The sequence below is a fragment of the Watersipora subatra genome, chromosome 2 (genome assembly GCF_963576615.1).
Source record: "Watersipora subatra chromosome 2, tzWatSuba1.1, whole genome shotgun sequence".
Classification (NCBI taxonomy): domain Eukaryota; kingdom Metazoa; phylum Bryozoa; class Gymnolaemata; order Cheilostomatida; family Watersiporidae; genus Watersipora; species Watersipora subatra.
The window spans coordinates 18,077,599-18,100,958 of NC_088709.1; the positions used below are offsets into that span (position 1 = coordinate 18,077,599).

Here is a 23,360-nt window from a genome sequence, read left to right on the forward strand (position 1 = left end):
TTCCATAAAGCATAAAAAAGCTAGCTTTATCACGATCATAACTTCTAACTCAAATTTCTACTGATAAAAAGCATTGGTGCAAAGCTAGGTTTATGCTTTACAACGGATGCTAAATCATAACACAAAATGCAGTACCCAATATTTCAGAAGTTTGAAGGTGAAGCAAAACCGAGTGAACAGCTTGGGTGCAGATATGACTATTAGCTCGGTAAAAACAAGATCTGTAGACACCCGCGTTTGGATGTCATCTGTCCCATTAACACCTGTTGTAGAGTTTCAGGTCAGAAAAAAGGGAAACTACCAGAGAATAATCCAAACTGGGTGTACAATGCAGCTCAATAACAATCAAGATTAAAATAAGTCAATGCCAATTCTCAACACACGAAACAATGACCCTGTTATCGTTGGTGAAATCATGTCAAAAACTGCAAGACTAGCCTGAGCTCAACCATATCTGAACACATAAATGAACATCGCACATTTGAAACACCTTGTATTTGATAAATTAAAGACGAGTTCAAACAAGTTTCCGCCAAAAAACATTAAAGCATAACTCAACTTTTGTATGTGTGAAGAATAAAAGAAGCCACATGAGAAATGCTCACAGCGTAAGGTTTATACAAAATATGAAAAGGAGGGAATAAGTCAGCAGTCAAGAAAGTTGGCAGCCATAAGGAGCTCCAAGGCAATTTCGGGTTTTATAGGAAACTCTGGGATCTCTGTAGAGCTATTGGTAAAACGAACCTTGTACGTGAAGTACATACAGACCTTGCTCAGTACGTGTGACCTGAAATAAATAAAGTTATCCTAGCTCAGCTCTTATCTTATTAATAGAGTTATCATAGCTCAGCTCTTATTAATAGAGTTATCCTACCTCAGTTCCTATCTTATTAATAGAGTTATCCTAGCTCAGTTCTTATCTTATTAAGAGAGATGTCCTAGCTCAGCTCTTCCAACTTATATGTAAACAATTATTATGTATGTGTTATGTTATTATTAAAAAATGTGTTACCTCAAATCTCCTAGCATTACCATAACTGTTTACTAGCGTTATCCATAAACTATTGCTAGTAACATACCTGCTTACTAATACTACTGTTAATAGTCAACATTTGCTGTGTACAACAGAATTACAAAAACAATGTAAATAGTCATTACAAGATGATGCAGTGACTCAGTTCATAGTTAGCAAGTGATCTTGTAAAAGTTATTTTAAAAATTCTAAATGTAGAGAGCAACTTATGCTTGAAAACTAGAACCATTTTCTCTCTTAAAGGTTAACTGACAGTAAAAGCTTTTATGGCATTAACAGCAGCAGATAACATTACAGATAAGGTTTCCATAATTTTAATCGAACAGCAGGTTTTATCGACATTTTCAAGTCATGAAAATTGACTAAAAGATTTGCTGTCTTTGATATCAATCGGAAACAGCTGGAACGCTATATAATTATATTAAAATCACTTTGTATTTTGAAATAGACCATCTAAAATTAGTCCAGTCAGAATCCTTAAACGCGGAGCATACATTCAGTCTTAGTTCATAGCTAATATTTACAGACAATTTGGGACAATTCCTATTTATGTGAAGGAAGAATTTCTTACTAATGAACTTCACAAGATCACCACTAGAAAGTTGCTGCGGTACGCATAAACTAGGCACAATTTTTTCAGTATTTGTTGAATCTGCATTGACCTTCCATTATAATTATCTGCTATGTTGGGTAACCATAACAACAATGACTTTTGTTGGCTGCCTTTCCCACACATTTTCCCTATCTTTTTCTTCTATATTCTTATTCTATATAATTTATATTTTTCTCAAAGTATGTCCGTGTGTCGTATGTCTGTCTGCATTCCGGATATAGCTATTATTAGAATAACTGCAGCTGGGCAACAATGCTGATGCAATGTCATGGAGTAACGTCACTAGAAGCCTAGCAGCTTACTGGAATTTTTCATTGGCAACGTGCCAGGCTAATAGCTTGAACGTAACAGTTGTTTGACAAAGCTTTAAAACATTTACAGTTGTTTTTATTTTTCTCTTGATTTATTTCAACTACACAAAACACTTTTCTCATGATAAGTAGTTTGAAAGTTAGAATGGGAAACGTTGTTATATGTTAAATACAAATCAATTTTCTGTCCAGAGTTTTTATTACCCGGGCAACGTAGCGCAGCTAGTTACATATATCTAATTGCCGTGCTATGTTGGGGGACCATAACAATATAGCACGACAATTAGATACCATAGGAAAAATGTCTAAGAAGGCAGCCAACAAAAGTCATTGTATTTACTGATCATTCCTTGGAAAATGGTTGGCGTTGACATCATAATTCATAAATCTGTGTTTTGCCAAAAAATGACTACCGTACTTTTCGGACTATTAACCGCACTCCCATATACGCCGCATCTGCTTTATTTAAAAAAAAAACGATGATATAGCAATACATAGGCCGCACCTTTGTATAGGCTGCAGAACTCAGAACGATGCTTTTTAACACGGCAGCAACTTTGCTAGGTAAAATGGAACTGTGCCATTAGCCACTGTTCCGTATTAACAGACGCTTTTTAACCCAGTGCCTAACGGAACAGTACCGTTGGGGATTGTTTCGTTTTTCTTTCACTGCAAGAGGCGCACTAACCGGAGATTCCGGTTAATGCGCCCTAGCGGTGAAAGCAAAAACCACAGAATTGCCGCACCCTTATATAAGCCGCATGGCTCAAAGCATCAGAAAAAGTAGCGGCTAAATAGTCCGGAAAGCACGGTACCTTATTTTACAGGCCGGAGATTGCATTGCAAACGTTTTGTCAATGATATTGGGTTTTTGTTCTTCTATAATAAAAATCATTGTTGAAAAATTGAATACCTTTATTATATTGATAAGCTATAATTAGCTTTAATTTTAAAACACTGTCAATCAACCTTTCGGCCCAGTTTTTTATCAAGCTAATTAGTGTATTGAACTAACAGATGTAACAGGTAACGTGCAACAGAACTAACAGGTGCAGTTTTATGCTTTAAACAGCGATCCATGCTTTTTATCCAAAACTCTAGAGAAATAACTTGTGAGTGAATGACGTAAAGAGATATATACTGTACAGCAGATCAATAATCCCTGTTGGTAACCATAAAAATAGACACATGTTATTTCATGCATTTGAAAGCGTAGCAGACCAGTCCAACAGTTAAATTAACTATTTATTAACACATTCATAGTAATCCGCATTACACTTCTGTGTACAGTGCAATTTTCTAAACAAGCTTAAATCACAGTCTATAATAATTTAAACTAACTGCAGCTCAGATATGTACTTGAAGCCCAGCTATCTTGTAATGTACACCAGTCAGCAAAAGCCTTGAGGAACCATCGCTTCAATAAGGTTTATTGCATGCACCCTATCATCTTGATGGGAATACGCTTATAGACTCATATAGACTTTGGTATTTAGGAACAAGCAAAAAATTGAATATACGAACTTACGGGATTTCTCTGAAGTTGATTTCATTTGTTTCATTCTCAGCAAATTGCCCCGGACCACTCAGCATAGCCTTGATGGTGCCAGAGGTGAGGGCATGGTCCCTCTTCACAATGAACTCGTGCCCATCAGATGACACCAACTTTACATACATGGCATCTGGACCTTCGCATCCACCATACTACAATAATATTTAAAATAACAAAACACCAAATTCTTAAAAGTTGACATACATGTAGGTGGGCTAAATATACCTCAAGTTGTTGGAAACATGGTTGCCGTCGCTTGTAATTCATACCTAATTTGATGATCTGTACAGAACCAAACATTTAGTAATAATAATTCAATTTGAAGTTTTTGGCACAAATAGCAGACGAATATGATATGTAACATCTTTGACTTTATGGATTGTCTTTTTCATCGTTCTAACCATACACTTTAAACTTTTGATCTGTTTCTTGAAAATAAAAATTCCCTTAGCTTAATAAATTTAAATATTCAAAGTTTACGAAGGAATTTTGCGAACTTGAAAACTTTTAGGGTCTCTTTCTAAACCAGTTGACATTGTGTGCCTAACTGAAACCTTTATTTACGAGTATGAACAACATTACTTTCCTCTTGCTGGTTATATTTTTTTAGGAAAAGAAAGAGACAGTCGGGGAGGTGGTGTTGGGGCCTATATGGCTGTGGCATTGCAGAGAGCGTGGAGGCGAACCCGGTTAGCATATCTGGTACAGAGTCATTGGCTATCGGGTTGCATAGAAAATTGGCAGGTGGTCTTGTTATTACAGTAGTCTAACGCAACCAAGTTCTAATATACATGAATTTCTAGATGAACCAGAGCAGTATCTTCACACAACAAAAGCCTTAAACTTCCAAGCATTCATGGATGACATAATTATCAACATGCTGAAAACGGGGACTAGCAATAAATATAAAAGTATTCTTGCAACATTAAGTTATCATAGTTTAATTAATATTTCCACTCATATTGAGTCATGTATAGATCATACCTGCCTAAACTTTTGAGGAAGATATTTTTTCACCAGGAACAATTAATTACTACTACCATATCAGACCATTTTCCCACCTTTGTCTTAATTGAAGATATCACTGAACAATTTTTTAAAATATTTCGATATTTAAGAGACCTCAAACACTTTAAAGACAACCAATTTTTAGCACAAGGTCTTAACACAGATTAGTACAAACTTGTATGCTCTCATACTGATGTAAATACTATGCATGATGAATTTTCGAGCAAACTTCAATCAATTTGTGATAAGCATGCCCCTTTTTGCCTATAGCAGTACCCCAGGTCTTCGGGACAATGTGGAAAATGTTTATCTGTTACCAACAGACTTGAAGATCCAGTTTGGCAGTGTTGATGGGGATTATGTGGAGGATTTGTTGCGGAGGCTAAATGTGCAAATAAAAAGCTACAGGATCAGATTCAATCCCAGTAAAGCTTGTGAAAATTGCAGCACCTGCTTGAGCTTATCCTCTAGCTCATATTATAAATACAAGCTTACAATTAGGCATATTCCCTGCCAGCCTTAAGATAGCAAAAGTTAAACTTTTGTTTAAGAAGGGTTCACCAAAGCTTTTATCAAATTATAGACCAATATCTATATTGCCAGTTTTTAGTAAAATATTTGAGAAAGGTACTAATGCGCAAAAATGCCAATATTTAGAAAATTACAGCATTCTCTGTAATTTTCTTACTTGATATAACCACTACTGACCAAAATATACTCATTTACAAATTAAAATATATTCACTTTTCATAGTCTTCTATTCACTGGATAAAAAACTACTTGGAATATAGAAAACAAGGAACCTTTATAGAAAACTATAAATCTAACTTTTCAAGTATAAATTGCGGCGTTCCTCGCGGTTCTATCCTGAGTCCAACCATATTCTTAATATACATTAATGATATTGTATTATCTACTAATCATCTTAAACTTACACTATATGCTGACGACACAAATTATTTTTTTTGAGTCTAACAATTTGAACAATGACGTATGATATCGTCAATGATGAACTTAGAAAATTGAACAATGGTGTAATACAAATAAATTACCTGTAGACATGGACAAAACAATGTACAGTCAAACATGGATAACTTGTCCACGGATAGCTCGAACACATGGTTAGTTCGAACATTTCCTTTGGTCCGTTTCCACGCAATGATAAATTGCTATAGATAACTCGAACTCAACACTGTTAATTCGAACTGTTTTTTTGCCCAACGGCTACCGAAACGGTTGTTATCGCTTTAGAAAATCACTTTATTCAAAGCCATAGAGGTAAACTTCATCTTTTCGTAATTCATAAGCGTCGTTATTACCACCATCGGCAAAATATTTTTGTCAACGACTTTTCTAAAGGTTTGGTGAAATTTGATTTATACTGCGATACGATGAATAGCACGGGCTAGCCGGGTCACGCGCGCAAGGATTTTCGCCACGCACATACAAAACAAAAATCGCATGTTGTTTTGTATGTGCGTGGTGAAAATCCTTGAGTGTGTGACCCGGCTAGCCCGTGATGAATAGTTTTCCGACGTTGATTCCGTGTTGAATCAACGTCGGAATGTTGAATGTTTAAAACGTCTTAAAAAATGTTGTAATTAAACGTATACGTTGTCTGAGCTACAAAAAACTATTTATCGTTTGACCTAAACACAGAATACGTGTGTACATTCAATAAGTATCTATTAAAAAAGCGTGAGTGATATAGAATGTACCGTAAAACCTCGTAAAACTTCTAATTGAACTGCCTCGGAGTGTTGCTCTTAACGAATCCCAGGTAAAGTAAGTTTATCTGCATAAACTTCAAGAAAAACGGCAAAATTGATCGTGGGTAAAACCCCAAAAGAAAAAAATGTCTTTTCTTTTGAGCATTTCAACAACGATCAAGTTTTGCCAATGTCAATCTGAAAAACGTCCTGGCAATAACATCACCTCAAACAACAAACCAATCTCAAGTGATAGAAAAATCTCTATACTTTATCATGAAAACGTTTTAAACTTTACATTAGAAGCATTTAATTTGAAACAAGCCATTTGTGCTTTTGATTTATATTATAGTTTGTATATGTACATGTATCTACTAATAAATAAGTAAATATATGGACTTGTGACAGTGCTCTGATAACTTGAACGCTCTGATAATTCGAACACTTTTGCTCAGTCCCTTGAAGTTCGAGTTATCCATGTTTGACTGTATATTGTAATGAGAAACCATCAAAATAAAATTAAATTAGAAAAATCTACAAAATTATTTGTTTCGGAGTTAAAAAGGCATCTTCAATCAAATTCTTAGGAATTCATTTGGACAGTCACCTGATATGGGACACACACATCAACAAACCAAATAAGCAGATAGAACCTATGTCAGGCCTGATTAGAAGTTGTTCTAAATTTTTACCAAGAAGTATTATGAAACTAATATACAACGCGTTTATTAACTGAAAAATTGGTTACTGTCTTGAGTCCTTGAGAAAATGTTTTATTTTGTTATTTAAAAAATACTAATATCACAAAAGTGTCTAATGCGCATAATATTTAATAAATCACCACTAACTTTATCTCGGTCCCTGTTTGTTCAACTGTCTGTGTTGCCTGTTGACAAACTTTACCAGTATAAAATTTTCTTGATAAGCTCATTCAGAATTTTATTCAAGTGATGATAAAACGAAGAAGGATTCACGCTACAACACCAGATTTTTAGAAACCAATCTACCTTTACCATTATTTTATAATGCTTCAGGTAAAAAAAAACAATCGAATATAGCGTACCATCACAATGGAACAGTCTTCCAATAAACTTACACCAAACCTCTGCATTTACTAGTTTTAAAGTTAATATGAAAAGCCATTTGGCAAACCTAGATTCATAGAGGGAAGACCTGCTGTTTATGTTTGCCAATTCTTGTGGGTCCAGTGCCTTGACTAGCTGCAGTGCTACTGCCCATGTAGGCCTCATCACGCCTTAACAATAGGAACTAAGCTTCATTGTTTTATTCAACCTAATCAATATTATTATTGTCTTTATTTTTGCTCAATGTCATATTTCTACTAATTGATGAAATAAAACATACACACAAAATGTTTAATTTTATCTTGTAAAAACATCGGAGATAATAAGATACCTTTTCTACTTCTGCTTCCTTCATGTCAGACATGTTGACAACCTGCAAAATGATGATATCAAAGTTGTACAACTAGGCAGGGTTGACAGGATTATAAGGATTTTTTGAGTAATTTCCCTAGTAATTATCATAGTAGCAATGACCAAAGCAGCCAATTAGTATAAGTCAATCATCGACGTAGAGTTGCTCTATGAAGGTTTTTGCTATTATTTGTCCAGTAGTCGTTTTTAATTTAGTAAACTTTAGCAGCACTCATTGTCCTTATCGCTTTGTCAAAAATTACGCAATACCAAAATACTATATGTATATGCAAAACACAGTGTAGACAATCCTGTATAGATTAATCTACAACTAATTTTGAGCACAGGTGATTTTATTTAACGCCTGAAGTCTGCTGGCAAAATTCTTGGGGCCCAAATACTTGGGGTTAGCACTCGTATTATTAATCTATTAAACGTAAGGAAATCTTTAAAGAAAGCGACAGATGATTGTAGACTTGTGGATTGATCCAAATTTGAAAAACTGTTTTAGCAAGCTCACTTATGTGACAAGATAATCATAGTGTAGTGTTCAGTAACATAGCTATGTATAGTACGATTTATGTTTATATTTATATGTTGGAGTTATCTTCTTATGTTGAGATGACCGATATTTGATCTGGGAGAGCAGGTCATTATCGTCTGCCCTTTCATGGAGAATTATAAATTCAATTTGTTGTTGATAAAACTCAAATCTTGAGCTATATATAATTAAGAATGATCATATGCTTCCAAATGGCGCCTGAGAATGGAGACTCGAGTAGTTCTTCTAATACTAATTGTGCGAGTATACTAATAATACTAGTAATACTAATAATAGGACATCTTTTTGTCTGGAGGTTAGATATGATCGTTTAGCAGCAGCCGAGAATACAATCAGAGCACATTCTATGGGTATAATATGTGAGGAAACGATAAGATATATTTAAAGCTCGAGCGAGTACAGGTTGCGGATGAAACCATTGATGATTTGTGACCGATTTGAGAAGATTGATAGCAGAATGTAATGATGATATGTATGGAGCAGAATGTGAGAAGAAAATGATACACGGATCAGATAGTGGAGCAAGTGAATTAAAATTGGTTAAGGAAAGTTACTACTGAGAGCTACACAATAATTGAGTAGACAAGCGAAACATATGTGTTATGGAGTGAGTTTTAGTGTATAAGTTTATTGTACGTCTGGTCAGGTCAGCTATCATATATAGACTGGTTGGCAAAGGATATAGCAAAACAACATCAGGACAACATGGTAATAAAAACAAACAGCTGCTGAGTGTGGTAAGATGATTCACACATAATGGCTAACCATTGACCTAACTGCCTACACCACATCATTGAGCTAACTATGTTATGACAATATGTCATTACAAAATGATGTTGAGATTTGCCGAGCGCCCGAGTTGTCGAGCTTGTTGCAAGGAAATAACTCTAATACAAGAGGAGTGAACGAAGTAAATTCTTCAAAGAAATCTGCTCAGTCTCATTTGGCTACCAAGGAAGTAGTCCAATGTTATACTTGTTCGGTAAGATAACCGTGTATAATACGATTAATTTTACACTTATATGTTGGAGTTATCTTCTTATGTTGAGATGATTGACATTTGACTTCGGAGAGCAGAGCGTTAGTGTCTGCGCTATCATGAAGAATTATAAGATAAATTTGCTGTTGAATAAACTTGAACCTTAAGCTAAATATAATTAGGACCGGTCAAGTACTACACATAGGACAAACTGATAAAAACAACAATAAAAAAACAATATGACCATTAAAAAAAATAAACAAACGCAAGACTTATTAATTTGTAGAAAATGGAACAAGGCTTGCAGCTGATGTAAAAAGTACTAGCAAAAGCAGATAGCATAATGGAGAAACACCAAAACCACCAGAGATATACGCAATGATACAATGATAATGACACCTGAAACATGACACCTAATGGTTTTCTGATACATCAGAGAACCATCTAAAAGATGGATGGTTTCTAAAGGCGGATTAGAACCCTCCTTCCAGGAAGTAACCCACGAGGAAAAAGCCATCAAATGGCCTGCCAGAAAATCACTAAAGGAAATTACATCTCTACCAGACACAATCAGAACAATTGGAGTTAATCACCATTTCCAATCATAACTCTCATGGCGTACTTGAAAAAAGCCCAATCAATTGCTAGTCCTCTGCAACATAAAGAACTGAACCTGAAAACTTAAATACTTTCTCACAGGCTAACAGAGACATCTACAAAAGGAAACAGCTTTGATGACTAAGTTTTTTTGCCCTGAAACTCAATCTTTCCACTGCCTGCTGAGGGGCAATCCTCTGCCTCTGGAGCCTCCATCTCTCTTCCTTCTGCCTGTGACACCTTTATCTTTTTTCTACTTATGGAGCCTCCTTCATCATCAGCTGACCGACTTCTACTTCACTATGTCAACTGCCGAGTCTCTAAATCTAACGACTGTCATGACTTTAGTAAGACAGTCGAGACTTACTGTCGAGACTCACAGCAGCACATGACCGAGCAATGAACAGACGCCCGTTCGAGTAAGGATGCAACTTTTATTGGCTATTCTAATCTTTTTCCGTTAATATTATTGTCTAGAATTTGGTTAGTTGTGTATTTTACTTGTTGGACTAATAGAATAAAGAAGTATATTTTACTGGTAAATATCCTGGTTAACTAGCACCTGAACAATAAATTGAATTCTGACAAACTAAACAAAAACGCACAAACCAAACATAATCAAAATAGAACAAAATGACAAAGCATATTCAACACTGATGTGTGCAGATTCGGATTAGGCATACAAAACATGAATTCTCCCTGACCACACATACCACAGCGAAACCAATAAGCTACTATTAACATACACAGCAATTAAATACTAACCACTTTGGGCGATAACACGAACCGTTGGTAACGCAGAAAACGTCTAAGCTATTACGTAAAATACACGGTTATATTACACCTTTGAAAATTATATTTCAACAGCGAAGAGTGGCTGTTAAAGAATCATAAAGGTCTTAAACCCATGGATACTTATTGCCAATAGCCAGCAGGTTGAATAAACGCTTAAATCTTTACCTACAGCGTACTGGTACAGCTTCCTCTATCACCATGCGTACTTTTATTGTTAGCTCTATGATGAAAAACCCAAAACGCGCTTGATATATTAATCGTCTTATCCACATTACGGTCTAATGGGTTTGGGAAAATTAAATTTGAGCTTTTAAATTCATATTGTGAGGCGAGTATTTTGAGGGACGCCCAGTTGGAGCCCAAAGCGTTTTGCTCGAACATGTGAATACAAAATTTTTGAGCTGTAGTAAGATTATAAGCTTTATAGATATATGTATAGCTTTCGCCAAGTCTGTACAAAAACTGCCAACTGAGACAAGCCTTTCTTGGCGCACATACCGCATTATTTGCCCCTAGGTTTGAGTCATTGATTTGTAATATCGAAAATTTTTGGAAGATCAGTAGATTAAACATATTGACTAAATGCACTTACCAAGAGTATGTATCTATCACTCTAGGGTATCACTTGTGACTGGATTTGCCTGTAGAGATAACATGGTTTAATTAGTTTAAATTTAAGGAGAAGGTTAAAAAAATTGGTAGATCTAAAACTTCAAAACTCGATTAAAAATGAATTTTTCATTGCGTTCGTTTTTATAGCATGCATTATGTAGTAGCGTATAGTAAAATATAGAGAATTGGTTAGTGTGAACCGATGAATATCAACTTTAAGATCTTGCGATAGGATTTTACTCAGGTTGCGCAGATCTGTCAGCTCCTATTTACACCCAAGCGTTTCACAATCTTTACTTATTATGTTAAAAGAACTATTATCCAAGTTTACTAAAGTCATATGTACATCTAAAATCCTTGCGAGATATTTTTATCTATGCCTTTAACTAAATATTTAAGATCTAGGTTCCTAGTCTTTTACTATGCTACTCCATTATTGGCAAACAATACTAAAATAAGCATTTCTCCTAGCTAAAGGTGAAGCGCTTGTAAGGGCACTTTGGCATTTGGCTTCCGAACAGTATTGTTTATATGTCCAGTAAAGTCTAAAGAGCTGCACATAGGCTACAAACACCCAGATAAACAAAATTGTCAGGAGGTCTTAGGGAAATTGCGGCCAGTTTGTGGGTATAGTTTGTATGAACTGGATATGTCAAGGATTTACAAGGTCTCTAAAGCACCTTACGCCCTACGAACCTCTGGAAAGTGAGCAAAAAAGCTTTAACCCGCCTGGTTGCCTTTCGAATAGACTTTCTGTAAATAGTCTTTAAATGTTGGTAGTCCATCTACAATGTCACGTCCGGGTGTCCGAATAGATATAGACGAATATAGACTGATCAAACTTGGTCATTGCAAGAACTAAAGCGAGCATTTCTAGCTCTATAGGAGCATAATGCGTTTCAATGTCGGTTAATGAGCGTGATGCATATGTCACTAGCTTTTCGTGTTGTAAAAATTTGCCCGTCGCCTGGCCGTTGGCACATCTGTTTGAATGGTAATGTTTCCGCTTTTCTGAGCATCTCTTTCAGTTTAAAAATGCTTCCTATTGGGTAGCTTACCACACAAAATATTTCCGGTTCATCAGGAGTCTTAAAGGTTCCGACTGCTGATAAATTTGAAACAAACTTCAAAATGCAGGTCACAGGCCTCAAAAAGTGCCCAACCCCTTTGGATGATGTCGGTCGCTCTATTTTGGAAATAGTTTCCACCTTTTTAGACTTCTGTTTTAGCTCGTTCGATGTGAGAACATGGCCAATGTATGACAGTTCCTGCTCAAGAAACTCACATTTGCCCCTTATTCGGTTTCAAACCAATTTTCCTAGCCCGTTCCAGCAAACCTCTCCATTTGTAGTCATGTCCCTTCCTGTCTTGGTCGTATATAAGTATGACGTCTGCTAGCACTGTTCCCCCTTCCAGCTCCACCAGAGTGTCAATGTTCTCCGGTGTGTTGGATATGCCAAATAGTATCCTCAGGTACTTGTAGCGCCCATTTGGGGTTCAGAAGGTAGATAATCCTGTTGCTTCATAGGATAAGTTGGCTTGTTGGAAATCAACTGGTAGTACCACAGAGGAGAGGTATCTCCCAGCATTCAGCTGAGGCGACACATCTTCAAAGGTTGGCGTGGATATGTAATTTCTCTTGATGGCTCTGTTAAGATTTTGTGAGTTGATTCGGATGCATACTGTACCATTAAGATTTATGACAGGCTGCACATGGCTGTTCCACTCGATTGGAGTATATACTTTTGTTATAACCTTATATGCTTTAGTCTGCATAGTTTTTTCATCTCATCCTATTTCATCATCAGCGGTATCTTCCGTGGGTGTACCTGGACTGGCCTCATAGCAGAATCAACCTTAATGTTGTATTCTCCTGGCAGAAGTCCCAATCCTTATAAAAATCTTCATACCCTTGCAGTAGTACATCAACTTCAGCGTCAGATACTAGGTTAACCTGCTGCATCAGATATATGAGCCCAGATCTCAGCATGTTGTGGGTGACAACAAGCTGTGTTTATCTGCTAATTACCAGAAATTTGTGTTTGTGGTCATTGTTGCTTCCATCTAAAGCTTTCAAAAGACACAAACTTAGTGGCATTTATCTTATCCATCGTAGAGAATTAGTTGTGCTGTAGTCTTCTGCAGCTTTGGATTTGTCAATAATCTGTGGTCTCTATCTCTGCTCTGCCAAAATGTTGCATAAGGCCCCTTCCTGTGTCCAGCTGAAACCACAAAGCTGTTTTCAGTTTAGCTGTAGCAACGTTGTGAGAGACCAGTGGCTTTTCTCCTTGTCTTTTAATAGGTAGACTGTTGCTTAGTTCTTCGTCCGACAAGTAGTTCCAAGTAGTGCATGCTTGGTGAACTTTCTCCCCTCTAGGTTCGTCTTCTCTTGTTTGCCGTTTAAGCTTGCAGCAAAGCAAAGGCAGTAGTGATTCACGTTACCACATTTGCGACACTGTTTGCCATTGGCCCGCATGCCCTGAAGAGAGTGCTTTGTTGCACAGCGTTGGCATGTCCTGGAAGAAGTCTTGACCGGCCTCCTACTTTGCTTTTCTATGTTACCATGTGCTACTAGCCTAACTTCTAGAAATCCACACTCAATTGTTTTCAGATCCCTGCTTGCACTCTCAACCGAGTGACATATGTATAATGCCTCCACCAGAGTTGTCTTGAATTTTTCAAACAGTCGGCGGCGGTGCAGTCATTGTCTTTATCGAGAATGAGATCCTACAGAACCATGCAGTCATATAGTTCACATAAGTTGCAAAGCTTTGCTATGTTGTGAAGTTCTGTCACAAACTCATCAACTGAAAGCCGACCCAGTTTGGGCGTCATTAGCTTGTGCCTTTGCTGCCATTGTATTTATCCGAAGTACACAGTGTTCTTCAAACATTCCATGAATTGTGTCAAAGTCATCTTGTAGTCATCTTTTGGTCGCTTGTGCTCAAGTCAACGAGTCAAATATGTTGAGACCCCCGAGAGCGAATTGTTCTCAGTAGCAGAGCTCTTTTGACTTTTGAGTTTGCTTGGCTCATTTCAGATGCCGTGATAAATAAATTAAAGTTTCTTATAAAAATTTTCCATTGCTCAAGGAGGTCAACACCGTCCTTCAATGGCTCAGGACACAACAACTTTTTCATTGACAAAGTGAATTTTCCACACCACTAGTAGCAATGTTATCTGTCAGGAACGTGCTTCCATCTGAATTGACCAAATGAAATCGTCGAAGACTAAATATCGCATTTAGTTTACACACTCATTACACACTAACTAACCTTACTGCACTCGAGGCACTTTCTGTAATCAAGGTATGAAGAGTGAGTTTGAGTGTCGTTGGCTCCCACACTCAGGGTAGGTGTGAACATTTTACTCTGGTAATATCTTGTGTATATTGTGTATTGTGCCTTTGTGTGTATCTACTATAGTAGTAGTAAACTGGACTCGCTATATAGAGCAGTAGTGTGCCCCAATTATAATAATTAAATCCAATCCACGACATAATACATGGATGTGGAGGGGCATTTATTTGTGTTAAATTTTAGTTGCCAAGTTTTTGTTCAGGCTGACACTCTGGTTAGATGGTCTTGAAGTTCCTTACAGTTTGTCACTCTGGTTAGTTGGTCTTGTAGTCCCTTACAGTTTGTCACATCGATACATGGATCTGTATGAAATTGCATTGTCAGCAAAACGTCAAACAAATGTTTTCTCACAGTTTAAGATTTCAGAAAAATCATTCATTTATTTGAGTATCTACCTACAGTTGCAGACAAGCATGTGGTGTTTTACACTTAAATTTAAAGCATAATTTGTTAGACTGTAGTCAAACATACTGAGACAATATAATTGTTAAAAGAATCACTTTATCCATAGACCCCGATAATAATTAACGACACTAACGCTAAATTTGCCATTGAACAGCAAACTCTCCTCACAAAATATTTTACATTGTAAAAGTCTTCTAACTTATTGATGAAGAGGTATTATTAGAAATGGTTAAGGGAAATGCAAAACAGGCTTTGATCTGCTCTGACAATGATTTAGCTTTATTCAATAAGATAACTGAAAAATAAGCTATCAGATTTTGCATGTCTGTTCCATATGTAAGTATCAAAGCTGTTTGTTTACTGGTCAGCGGTCCTTAGCAATTATGGGGGACACTTTTTATGCATTTAGCTGACTGGTCCAGACTATGGTAGTTTTTTTATACCCAAGTCATACCTAAATATGAATATACATTTCAGCCAGTTGCTAGAAAGATAATGCTTCAATTAACCTAAAATGTTATGATGCTACCTAAGAGATAGCTGAATAAGGTGGTGTTAGCAAGGTTGTTTCAATTGAACATGCCTCAGCAGGATTTTAAAGTCCTCATTGTTTAGTGGTCCATTATTGAATATAGGCTAGTAGAGTCTAATTTTATCTGTGGTGTGTATTGCTCACACTTATGAGAATTTCTATAAAGTCCTTGCTCCTTCATACAAACAAATCACCTTGTCGCCGCCGTCCTTGAACAGATCAAATTTGTATTGTGAGGTACTATCTGTCTATAAGGTTATTGATAAGTCTGAGTCAAATGTAACCAATAAAAAGGTTACAAATTATGTGCATAAGATCAAACTGACGCCTGATTCTAAGCTAGTAAAATAGAAATATCGAGCACCTCCATTCTGGTCATGACAAGGTAAATTCTGAGTTAAATCGACTGCAGCCGAAAGGTAATTCTGAGCCTATTGTTTCGACAGAGTGGGTCTTGCTGTTGGTGGTGGTGAACCATAAATCATCAACCGACATTCGTATCTGTACAAAATCCACAGTGTACAATTGGTTTTTGCGAGAAATTGTTTGAAAACGTATATCCAACCTGGTGTTAAGATGCCCTAAAGATCAGCCGGTGTATACTAGATGAATATGCCCTTACAATACTGCGTTGTTAACTAACTGTAGAGCTTCGTGATATGGCGATTTAATTGTTTTTAATGGTGATTTTTAAGGTAGACAATTTGAAAACCGCCACCATTTGAAGATATATAGCTAATCATGTAAATGATATAATCGTGTAATGGCGATTAATCTCACACCTGAACATCTTCAAAGTGAGCTATACTGGAACTAAAATGCATGGGCCTCATTCAATGGCCTGCCACGCACATGGGCATTCATGAAATGAATGTTTCTATTTATCACAAACATGAAACAAATTATTAAGTTGTAATATACAAAAACATTACCAAAACTTACAAGTTTTTACATAATAATATCATGCTATATTGCTAATCTATTTGCAATATCGAATCGTTTGGTGAGTTTTGGAAATTGTGAAGCTCTACTCAAAAGTCTAATTTCATAGGTGAAATACTTTGAAAGGTTGGATGTCATTTAGGTCTACTACTAGTAGTCACAAACTATAGGGGTCGCCCTTTGATCCAGAAATGTCATTTTAAATTTATTGATTTTAGAGAGATGGCTGATGACATGAGTGACAATGATAGTGCTGATGATGCTGAGTACAGGGGGATCAGTGAAAAAACTCTTCGTTATATTGGAGGTCAGCTAGTCTAATAGGCTACTTGCTAAGTCATAATTACATGTATAACTGATTTCTGATTAGAACTAGTAGATAATTTTTGGAAATTTTTCTATGCTAGTGCAATGGAGCATTGCTTTTATTTTGTTTTGGATACTAAACTGCAGATATATTTAAAGCTTTGAAAGATTAAGGAAAGATGCTTGTGTGTTTCGGTTGGAAGCATCTTTGCACAGAAATCTTAGATTTATCTGTCACTATCACAGCCTCATCAAATTCATGTTCTCATCTGCTCATGAATGAAATATGTGACGGTGATGTCCATTTTTACTCGCATTCCATGGGTAGTGCCATGTTTTGAAACAGTGTGTGGACTAGTGAGATGAGTTTCTATGCTCGATTGTTCACCGATGCATAATCGTAAAGCATATGCAATGGCGCAAGGGCTTAAATATTAAGGATACTCTGTTGAGATAGGCCTAATTCTTTCTAGGAGAAACCAATATTGTGGCATACATTGTATTTTTTTACTTTGGCTGATGTCGGCTAAAGACCATCTATAGGTGACACGATTTTAAGCGCAAAAGATTGGAGTGCATCAAATTGAATTAAAGATGTGGTTGCGTCAAAAAATTCGATTTAATGAAATTAAGACCCATAAAAAGCTAAAACATCAGCTACAATTTGATGCCATTTTTGTCTTTGTAGACCAACCCTGTCCAGAGATATATGCGTTTGAATGAGGCCCTCTTTTAAAAAGCTCACGTTCCAGCGGGTGCTTCTTTCGTGACGTCACAAGCAATATATCTAAAAAGAAACCACGAGCGATAAATATGAGGTCGCTCCCTTAGCCAATCATCAGCGCGAAATTTTTATATAGGCCGTAATAAATGTTATCACTCGTAAAACGTGTTGTCTGTGATCTCAAATTTAGGGATTTTGCTCTATTTTTAAATCGCATGAACATCGATATTTACTAAATTAATTAACATCGTTACTTTAATGAATTACTCGATCGACACGTTTTATTGGCGAACAACATACATGTAATAATGTTTTGTAAAATTGCTGTAAAGTTACTGCGAAGGTGACTCCAAGTTTTCTTGGCATCAGGTAGTTAAAGTTCTACGGAGGAAGCTCGAGAATGGAGGTAAATTTATCTTTTACTTTGAGTCTCCTATAGAGTGTCTTGTTGAGTTTACATTCAGATTATATTTCCCTGTTTGAGGCTAAAATGTAATTTCCTGCGCGTGCGAGATACATATGTACAGTAAGTTCTTGACGGCTTTTTTTAATCTTTAGCATCTAGCTATACAATGGCTTAGATTGATGAATATACTAAAGGTAATATTTTAGTACTCATTAATACATGTACTAATTAATAAAATTGTAACTTTTTGCTATCACTAATCATCGTTTTATATTTTTTTATCGGTTCACCTAGCTACATTCGCTTCAAATTTTCTGTTGCATCTTTATCTAGTAAATTAGATTTATGATTTGACATTAGATGTTCACTTTTCACATGTAGAAAGTGAAGAAAATCGATTGATCAATGCAAATCTTTGATTTCCAGAACCAGAGCTTCGAATCGTTGGCTTGGCGTACTTGTGCCTTTGTTAAACGTTTATTTGTTTTTAAAATTACACTCGCATTCTATTTAATTCCCAATTTGGAAGCTGTCAATAGATTCTCTTTAGAATGACATATCTATGAATGACATATATTTATTGCATTTGTTTTACTGATTACAGAATGTTTATGTCGTCCCACCAGCCGAAGAAGCTTTGTCAGTGTGGAAACTGCCATAAAGGGGAAAGAGAGACTTGAATGTGTGCTGCATAAACCATGATGTTTTGTTTGAGTTTGTTGCAGTAGATGAATTTGTCTTATTGTATCAGCTAAAACTATGTGAGTGGCCACGACTTGATGAATATTTTTAATAAAAGCTTTATGCCGAGATGAAAATATCTTTGCTTGTAAAAATTATATAATAAAATAATATTGTTGAAGATAATGTAAAACATGATTTGCAGAATATTGTAGTGAATTGGATATGGTATATGGATGTCCGCAGAACTGGAGAATGTGAGTTCAAATTCAGTTTGCAGCAGACTTAACATCCTTAAAACTCTATCCCTGTCTATATTCTTTTCAAAGACGCGGCTTGCTTATTTCACTTCGGTAGTATTCGGTAAGAATACTACTATTAAGAAACTAGTACGTAGACGGTGTAGGCAATGATATACAGCCCTGCCCCAAGGATAGGCGACGGACATAATGTGGGCGGGACTTATGGGAGGCTGTATATCGTTAGTATGGGTAGCGGCGGAACTGCTGATACAAAGACCTCGTTCTACATAGTTAGCTTGACAGAATTACCGTAGACCGGTAGAATTGGTAGTCGGTACCCAAATGTTTACACGACATTTGGAGAAAGTAAGTAGAACAAATTTTCAATTTTCGTTATTTGAGGCCTTTGAAACATTCATAATAATGCATCTGTAGCTGGATTTAAAATTTTATTCTAGCCAACATGAGCAAATACAAAATAAGATATATGCCAATAGAGCCGCGTAAGACTAGACTTTTATCGCAAATAGCCGATGTGAATACGAGAGATAGAGACAGGTTATATAACGCGTGACATCATTTTGGGCAAGTCTGGGCACGTTTTTGTGGCCTGAGCGTTTTTACCGCGATCAGACTTTTTCGATTTTAATCTTCAAATATCTTGGCAATGAGATCGCGTAACACAACAAGCAACATATCAACTGATAGAGAAAAAAAATGCTTTCTTTTAAGATCAACTCAAATTTGACGCAACCACATCTTTAAATATTAACTCATCATGTTGTCATAAAGCAACATTATTATTGTTATTATTGATTTAATATATTTTTCTGTTTACAATTTATAGATTTAATTATTTCACAGAAGCAAGAGTCCCTGTTACAGGTGGAAAACATAGTTTTTTACACATTTTTGAAAAAGCAGTCCAGTTGATATTTTTGTACTCGTTGCAATATGTCTGTAAGTTCATGACACTTACTTTTACTATGTTGTTAGTAAATCCTGGGGAGCATGCAAGCGGTTCTGGTTCATCTAATCATCCTCACAAGGTCGACGAGGTCATCAAAATGTTGATGAGCAACTCGAAGCAAGAAGGTAAATCAGCACTTGCCACGGAGTCTCAAGGTACTCTAGCTTCTTGACAGTTACTTCAGTTTTTGTATACCATTGAAACAGCAGCACGACCTTTAGACAACCTTCAGTTGTCTACCTTCCAATCCGTGCCTATGAATACCACTATTACTCATGAAGTCAGAATAACTGCTCCTTTTGCTACCCTATAATATAAATAGCTGGTTACTTGCCTGGTTTCATCAATAGTTCAATGCTGTTTCCTGAATGCTACGGATGCTTGTGCCAGAACTAAAAACTAAGCAGTTAATACTGTGAGAGTGCACAGTTTCCATTTTACTCATATGGATTGAGTCTAATGAGAGCCAAAAAGCGCTGTTCTTAAAACAGGAAAACATAGAATGTTTGTGTTATTCCTATTTAGAACAACAGCTATTCTAGTTGGCGCAACTTGCTGCAACCAGGAAAATACCATTTCATTATAATTCACATTCGAATTTTATAATTTTTATTTTATGAATTTGAAGTCACTTCAAGCTGAAGCATAGATATCGATAGCGTTATCTTTTTAATTCATACATGAAACAGTAAGTACTATAGCACACAGGGTACTTTCTCAAGCTTCACTTCTCTGAGTAACATTACTTTTCCTGAAAGAAACTAAGACTGGTCGCCTATTAGCCAATCAGTATTGATTTTCTGTTTATTATTGACGTGGGTGTCAAGCTTCAGTCATCTCTTAATCTCAGTGAAGGAGTGTTCTGTAGTGTGGCTCTTTTTAACTTTGCAAGATGCTATGCCAATAACATTTTTTCTTGTTCAACTTGGATTGCTTGTTCATTATATAGAATTAGTGTGTAGATATAGCCATGTTGATGGAGGGTAGAGAGAAACTGGCACCTTCACCAATATCTTAGTGTAAAGAATTAGTGTTTGCCTTTCACCTTAGCTACCATATTTTAGTGGTGGCTGTTCATGTTTGATGTAGAAGCCATTATGCAGACAGTGTCTGGTATTACTGCTGATATGTTATGGGAAGTCATTTGCACCTCTGGCATGGTTTCAGAAGCTGAAGGTGATCCCAACTATGATCCCAACTACTCCCCTAATAAAGGACGACGCCAGCGAATGGTTAAAAGCCGTCTTTCGAAAGAGCTCCAGGGACTTATGGGGGAAGCCAATCTCAAGTTTGCACGCGGAGAGTATGACGAGGTGATAGCCATGTGTAGAGAGATTATTCGTTCAGGTATGGCAGATATCTGTAACAAACTTACACGGCGCTTGAGTACATAATTAACTTGCTTCTTACCAAGTTGCCTCTATATGTACATTTCATCTGGATAGCTCAGTTTTTAGACAGAGAGTGACATTAGTATTTGATAAAATACTTATTTGTTCATATATTTTATCACTAGCTCCGACTGCCCCAGACCCCTATCAGACTTTAAGCATGCTGCATGAGGAGATGGGAGACCATGACACTGCTTATCAGGTGAGTCCGGATGCTAGTAGATTAGCTGTAATGGTAACATAGTTCCTGTTTGACATGCTCATTTGTTGGACTTGCTTGTTCATTAATAATATCACAGGCTCAGTAAAATTTTAGCCTGTAAAACATCAATATAGTAGCCTGTAGGTAAATACTGTCTTCCTTTACCAACCTTTATGTTTAGTTATTAAAAGTTTTAATGTGAATTATTGCCAGTGCACGAGGCTTTGTCAAAGTGAATACAAGACCTGCTCTCTCTGGCAATTTTAAGAACAAATCAATACGACTTTCATACAATGCAAAGGCCAAATAACTTGTTTTTAGCAATTTTTATTTTAGTAGTTGAAACATTCCTTGAAAACAAACACCAACAAAACTGGCATTTAACGGAAGTTGCTGCAGCAAATTACTTAAAATCTTAGAACTTTTCCATGTGATCTGATGACAGCAGTCTCTTTGCCAAAGAAGCTACTACTTTCACTTTCAAATGCCTTAAGATGTAAAACAGGTTTCCAACCAGGGAGGAATTCCGCCCTAGGGGGAATTTTGAATATGCAAGGGGGAGCAGAAAGGTATCTGATTTGTTAAATTTTTAATTTATGTCCTGCAATGCAGTGTGAGTTTAGGTTTCATTATTTAACATCTTGGTTTTATCTATAACACTAGTTGCTAATAATGAGCTACTAGTCAGAACTGGATATATGTGAACACATCTACCCAGATTTTGATTGGATGGTAAGTTAACCTAGTCATAAACCAATTCACCGCCATGCTGAAGGTCATGTATTGTTGTGTGTTGTATGCTTGCTGCATAAACATTAATAATATGCTGTTATATGTTTTGATACATACAATAAAATGTGACTATAATTTGTATCGATTGTTTTTAGTCATTTGAGTTAAAAGTGTCTGGGGAATCAGAGTTATGAAATGGCGTAAGGGGGTAACTGATTGAAAAAGGTTGGGAACCTCTGATGGAAAAGGTATTGCGATCATGATCGGAGTCACTGCCGTCTCATATACTTAAAAATGGTTTTTCTAATTAATTTCACAACCAATTAAAGTTGCTGTTCAAATATTTAATGTTGTATTGTGTATGCTGGCTCATTCATTGTCTCCTGTTATTCTGTCTTTGCTTTCTAGTGTGGGCTTGTGGGTGCTCATCTGGACCCTCGTAATACAGAAGAGTGGCTAAGGCTAGCTGACATGGCAGAGGAAGCTGATAACAAGAAGGACTGTTCATACTGCTATCGGCAGGGTTGTATTTGAAGCTGAAAATGTTCAAAATATTTTACTACGTAATGAGTGTTTTTGACATCAATCTAAAATGGATGAATTGGTCTTTTTATCTCATGATCTGCTTCTGTTGATTGTGTGTTGCTGTCACTTGTCCACTAATGTCACTTTTCTACTACTGTCATTTGTCTACTACTGCCATTTGTCTACTACTGTCATTTATCTGCTACTGTCACTTGTTTACTATTGTCACTTGTCTACTACTGTCACTTGCCTATTACTGTTAGTTGTCTACTACTGCTCTCACTTTTCTACTACTGTCATTTGTTTACTAATTTCACTTGTCTACCACTGTGATTTGTCTACTGTTATCACTTGTTTACTACTTTCACTGTTTACTATTGTCACTTGTCTACTACTGTTGACTGTGATGCTGCCATTTGTTTACTACTGTCACTTGTTTACTACTGTCACTTGTCTACTACTCTCACTTGTCTACTCCAACCACTTGTCTACTACTGTCACTTGTCTACTACTGCCACTTGTCTACTACTATAATTTGTATACTACTGTCACTTGTCTACTACTGTCACTTGTCTACTACTGTCACTTGTCTACTACTATAACTTCTATACTACTGTCACTTGTCTACTACTGTCACTTGTCTACTACTATCACTTGTCTATTACTATCACTTGTCTACTACTATCATTTGTCTACTACTATCACTTGTCTACTACTATCACTTGTCCACTACTGC

At 36.4% G+C, this 23,360-nt stretch overlaps 2 protein-coding genes across 4 annotated transcripts in view; one reads left to right on the top strand and one right to left on the bottom strand.

Annotated features, from left to right (window-relative positions):
• Positions 1-476: 476 nt before the first annotated feature.
• LOC137388867 (elongin-C) lies at positions 477-22,557 on the bottom strand. Of its 2 annotated transcripts, XM_068075339.1 has the most exons (5): positions 22,546-22,557; positions 10,566-10,670; positions 7,643-7,684; positions 3,486-3,661; positions 477-787 (listed from the first exon to the last, which is right to left on the bottom strand). In XM_068075339.1, the coding sequence occupies exons 3-5, from the start codon at positions 7,673-7,675 to the stop codon at positions 646-648; spliced, it is 351 nt and encodes a 116-aa protein (XP_067931440.1). In that variant the 5' UTR covers positions 7,676-7,684; positions 10,566-10,670; positions 22,546-22,557; the 3' UTR covers positions 477-645. The 2 variants fall into 2 exon arrangements, with proteins under 2 accessions (XP_067931440.1, XP_067931439.1); XM_068075338.1 differs by lacking the exon at positions 22,546-22,557 and having other exon boundaries at positions 10,566-10,713.
• The window catches only part of LOC137388865 (general transcription factor 3C polypeptide 3-like), a 37,001-nt gene continuing 24,601 nt past the window's right edge, over positions 10,961-23,360 (top strand). Inside the window, exons 1-6 of one of the 2 annotated variants that reach the window (XM_068075335.1) lie at positions 10,961-11,001; positions 16,664-16,752; positions 19,801-19,929; positions 20,942-21,121; positions 21,291-21,367; positions 22,508-22,622. In XM_068075335.1, the coding sequence (XP_067931436.1) occupies positions 16,668-16,752; positions 19,801-19,929; positions 20,942-21,121; positions 21,291-21,367; positions 22,508-22,622 (586 nt within the window). In that variant the 5' untranslated portion in view covers positions 10,961-11,001; positions 16,664-16,667. The remainder of the gene's footprint in view (positions 11,002-16,663; positions 16,753-19,800; positions 19,930-20,941; positions 21,122-21,290; positions 21,368-22,507; positions 22,623-23,360) is intronic. The other variant, XM_068075336.1, reaches the window with a different exon arrangement.